The sequence below is a fragment of the Triticum aestivum genome, chromosome 1B (assembly GCF_018294505.1).
Source record: "Triticum aestivum cultivar Chinese Spring chromosome 1B, IWGSC CS RefSeq v2.1, whole genome shotgun sequence".
NCBI lineage: Eukaryota > Viridiplantae > Streptophyta > Magnoliopsida > Poales > Poaceae > Triticum > Triticum aestivum.
The window spans coordinates 55,690,958-55,695,925 of record NC_057795.1 but is presented as its reverse complement, the minus strand read 5'-3'; the positions used below and the strand labels follow the sequence as shown (position 1 = coordinate 55,695,925).

General features: G+C 45.7%; 1 protein-coding gene across 1 annotated transcript; it reads left to right on the top strand.

Moving 5' to 3' along the window:
* Positions 1-2,257: 2,257 nt before the first annotated feature.
* LOC123076998 (protein phosphatase inhibitor 2-like) lies at positions 2,258-4,077 on the top strand. Its single transcript, XM_044499175.1, has 3 exons — positions 2,258-2,262; positions 3,041-3,156; positions 3,252-4,077. Exons 1-3 carry the CDS (start codon positions 2,258-2,260, stop codon positions 3,425-3,427), a joined length of 297 nt encoding a protein of 98 aa, XP_044355110.1. The 3' UTR covers positions 3,428-4,077.
* The last annotated feature ends 891 nt before the right edge of the window (positions 4,078-4,968 follow it).

Sequence of the window (4,968 nt, the reverse complement as noted above, 5' to 3'; positions counted from 1 at the left end):
CCTCTTTACTCCCGGTTCGTGGCACAAACCGGGACTAGAGGTTCGTCACGAACCGGTACTAATGGTCACCGCCCGCCTAGCCGTTGGAACCGGCACTAATAGTCACATTAGTGCCGGTTCAACTACAAACCGGGACTAATGTGCTTCACATTAGGCCCTTTTTCTACTAGTGGAGTCTATTGACCAGCTCACCCACCCCGCTTACCGTCCACGTCGCGTGCAATTGGTACATGACCTCTGCCCGTCAAGTGCCAAACGAAATGTGCACTGTTGACGTGGGTCAGCCCCTCGACCATACGGGCTGGATACTTTTTGTCTGGACATAGTATATGTCAGGGATATACCCCGCGGTGTAACCCGGCCGGAAGTATAACCCGGCCGGACTTGGCGACTCACTGATGACCCACCCTGGCTGGACGACACACTAAGTGACCCGCCCGATCCTGGCGACTTATGGGTGACCTGGCAAGCGGATCAGAGGAGCGACAAGACCCAGGGGCCCAGGAGGCTCAAGGCCCAGAAGGCCGGCTTATGTTATGGTAGGCCGGCTTAAGAGTAAAGGCGTGAGGAATATCTTCCTTACAAGGAATCAAGACCTGGACTTGTATCCGGCTTGTAGTAGAAGATAGGCTAGTCCTAATCCTATTTGGACTCCACATGTAACCCGCCCCTCTAACTTATATAAGGAGGAGCAGGGCACCCCAAAGAGGGACAAGTAACAAGAAACAATATCTAGGGCTAGACACAAAGGGGGAGCCGGATTATGCGGCGACTCTCGATGAGCATAATGAGACCTAGCCTCAAACAGCATGTAGGGCTATTCCGGATGATGTTTCCCGGGGCCCGAAGCTATCTAAATCCTCGTCTTCTGTGATGATCCGCCTAGCGTCTCTCGATTCCGCCCAACCCCTCTCAAGCTACCACATAGATGCGTTGGCCTCGCGACTAAGTCCTTGCAAGAGGACATCTGCCGTGACAATTCCACGACAGTATACACCTGACAATATGTTCAACAACCCATATCCCAATGCGAACAAGTGCATAATGATACACTGAGCACGCGAGGTCGTCCACTCTTGCAAATTTCCGTAGATGCTAGTCGCTATGATGGCATATTCAGTTCAGTTCACGGCAAGGATGGGATTTTCTCGTAAGGCCTCATTTGGTTTCACGGTATCCCCGGGATCGCACACACGCACACCCTACCCCTATGAGCACCTCCGAAAGACTGAACCAGCATATTGTCTCCTCCCACTGAATGTGCATCGCCGGAAATCCTGAAATAAATGCAGGAATAAATGCGAGCACCAGGATTTGAACCCTGGTGGGCTGGGGATACCACAGTCCCTCTAACCATCCAACCACAGATTGGTTTGCATCGAACCACAATTCAGAAGCAGCATTTTTTTGGTTCGATTCTGGAGCTCCCACAAAAGAAAACATTTGGATTTAAAGGTTTCGACGACCGGCGGCTTCGTCGGAGCCCACGAGCGTGGTCCCGACGCCTCCATCAGGCCGGCCGAAGCATTCCTCCGCGCCGCCTCCTCCGACCCCCATCCCGCCGGCCCCTGAGGTCCTCTGCCCCGCTGGCTCCGACCGCCCTAACCGCCATCCGCTGCCATCCTCCGCCGGCCCCGGCGAGCCCACCCAGCCGGCAGCTGTTGTCCTTGGACCTCTGCCTCGGTGAGCCTCTCTTTTTCTTCTTTGTACATGAAAGAGTGGATGGATGCAGATGATTTGCTTGTTCTTCTCTTTACATGAGTATGGAACAATGGATGGATACATGGATGTAGATGATTTGCTTGATTGATGAATGCATGATGTTAGTTTATTTGTAGATGGATGGATGAATGGTACAAGTATGTTAAAAATTATTAGTTCTGTGATTACAAAAGCCATAGATTCTTGCTGACAACTGCCCTCGGGTCATTAGCTGGTCCCACCTCCCATGTGTCAAATGCACTATTAGATGGATCCTGCATGTCGGATTCGGTCTCATATACTACGAGTTAATGAACGTGCGCATTATCGAAACATTATTGCAGAGTATGTGCACTTTTGTCAAATGCAAGATTAAATGTGTAGTTTTCTGATAATTCTTCCATAATATGTGCATATTTGTTCGATTTACTCTTGAGTCTTGACAGTTTTTTTCTGCAGGAAAACATAGAATAGGTGTGTTATCTGGCTTCGATTTGCTGTCTAAACATTTCTTGATCTTCACTCATCATCACTGGGAGGTTAAGAAACTTAAAGCATGAGGTTAGTAGTCTTAATTCATCCTTTGAATCAATAAGAAGCTGTTGAAAGATATCATGCATACTGACTTATTTAGGTATGCATGTTTTTCAGAGTCTTAGTTATTACTCCATTACTTGACTTGGGTTATTTCAAGTCTTGATTATCTCTGGGCTAGCATAATGATGGAGCATAAGCATTTTTTTACCAACTTGTGAACAAGTGCCCAGCATATTTGTTTGGTGTCCTGAGGAATACAATTGAACTTTACGTTGCAACATGACATGGTAAATTGAAGTGCGTAGAGAGTCTTGAACTTAATCCATGTTTTATACTCCCTCCGTTCCAAAATAGATGACCCAACTTTGTACTAACTTTAGTATAAAGTTGGGTCATCTATTTTGGAACGGAGGGAGTAAAAAATAGATTTCCCTGGTTGAGAAACTGGAGGTACTGATAGAGCTAATATGTCAAAGGGCTTATATTGAATACAGAATTTTCTATTTGGCTTTTGCATTTTACGGTACTATGAAGTCTTAGGAAATAGCATTGTTCTGTTGCCTGCTTAAACACCATAAGGCCTAGCTATCGATTTCTACAAGGATGTGGTATTGGCAAAAATGGGTATGATTTTGTAGTACCATTTCCATTTTTATACGGTATTGTACATGAAACCATGTTTTTTGCGCAAATGTTTTGCTATGATCCAGAGCTAATGAAACAACTGAACTGGCTGCATAAGTGTGAGCTAGACCTCAACTTGCTTGATTTTCCTTCCATTATTTTGATTTTTTTTCTCCAGCTCTCATCGTGTGAAGTGGAATGAGGACAATCTGTATGAGATTGAATCAAACAAGCCAGTGCGGCAGAAGATAGCCGAGCCCAAGACACCGTATCACCCTATGATGGATGATGATGGTACATGTTTTGTTACCTGTATCTCATCATATCTGACCACTATTTGTGCTCATAATGTGCGGGTGCTGATTTTTTTCACTGATTGCTCTCTCTAGGGTCACTATCACCAACACGCCCTTTCGACAAGTGTCTAGATGCGACTGTTAGTGCAGAAGATATATTAACTGCTTTAAATGGTGTGGCCTCTTCAAGTAAAAATGATTCAAAGGATGATGAGTGGGCATCCTCAGATGATGACGCAGATGCCATAGAACATGATGGTGGTTGGTAGCTTCTTTCTCAGTAACCATTTTATGTTTCTAGAGTTACTATAGTAAATAATAATTTCGGATGATGAATTTATTTGACTAGCTGAGTTATGCAACTCCATTTTATGGTATCAACTTTCTGTAATGAGGTCCATAGTTGATCCAACTAATGACTCTTTCTGTAATGAGATCATATAGCTTTTCTGTTTTCCTAGCTAAGTTAAACCTTTTGTGACTCTTTCTAAGTCTGCATCTTATATCATGATTTATATTTGTATTTGATGTCATGCGCAAGTGTATACTTCATTGTCAACGTAATGGGCAATAATAAGCTCACCATCCGAGTCCAGGACGTTATTTGAACATGCAGTGATAAATGTTGGGTGTTGATGCAGACTCAGAAGCTGACAAATCATCAGTGAGTTTCAAGGAGCACCACCGCAATCACTACCATGAATTCCGCAAGGTCAAGGAACTGACGCGCACTGGATCCCTGGTTGAAGATGGGGGCCGTGCGAATGAGCGAACTGCAAACAACGTCGAAGACAAAACCGCACGAGAGAAGGCAACAGGCGACAAGAGTGAATCGTCAACATCACCTCAAGTATGAGCCGCAAAGTGAATTCTGTGGTCGCTAAGCCTAGGGAAGTTCAATTAAGCAGGAGCATGCAGTTTGCGCTGGAACATACTGTACTAATTAGCATCCACACTCTGTCACGCATTCATTTCCGTCGACGAGGACGGCAGAACAGAATCTCCGTCCATGGGTCCGTCGAGCAGAAGAACAAGGGAATGAATCCGTGGATTTTTCCAGCTTAAAAGCGCTCTCTACATTGTACTCTTCCGGCCTCTGATTTATGGAGTAGTACGAGTTGTTGGCATGCGCTCCTTTGTTTCTTGTTGCAAAATCAATCTACTGGTTTGCCGGAAAAAGAAACAACCAATCTACCGGTAAGGTAACGAATTTTATACGTTGGCGCACAAGTACCATGGCGCCGCTAGTGATTGTTGCTCGCAAGTGAGGCCCCCTAGCAACCACCGTGCCGCCATCTACAAATCTTCTCTTGTTCCTTTTTATTTCCTTATTATTTTGAGATTCGAGCGAGGGCCTCTCCAACAGTTTGTATGTTAGTTTGTTAGTAAAATATATCATGTCATCAACCAACAGCTTAACATACAACTACTTCAATATGTTGTATTTAGTTTGCCCAATAAGATGTGAAATAATAAATAAGGTGCCCGCGTGTATTCCTGCCTGGCGTCAGCTGCCCGCATTTATGCCGATGTAGAGCGGCCGCTCCGCATTAACGTCGCCCAGAGCGGATGCGAGAGAATTGAAGTAGCAGCGACATTGTTAGAATAAATTCGAGGCGCACAGTCGATCTACCAAGGACAAAGCAATCACACAAGCACGACTGAGATCTGTTAACGAGGTTCAACAATATGGCTACATCCCGGGGCCTGACTACGGGCGCTCCTCCCCATGACACCGCTATAATACCGCACACCAACCGCTCGGGTGCCGGCACATGCCACCGGCTCCCTCACGTGTCTGTGCTATTAT

Excerpts from the sequence above, each read along its gene's own strand:
- LOC123076998 (XM_044499175.1), top strand. Across the intron at positions 3,157-3,251 it reads CCCTATGATGGATGATGATG|GGTCACTATCACCAACACGC; the intron begins GTACATGTTTTG and ends TGCTCTCTCTAG.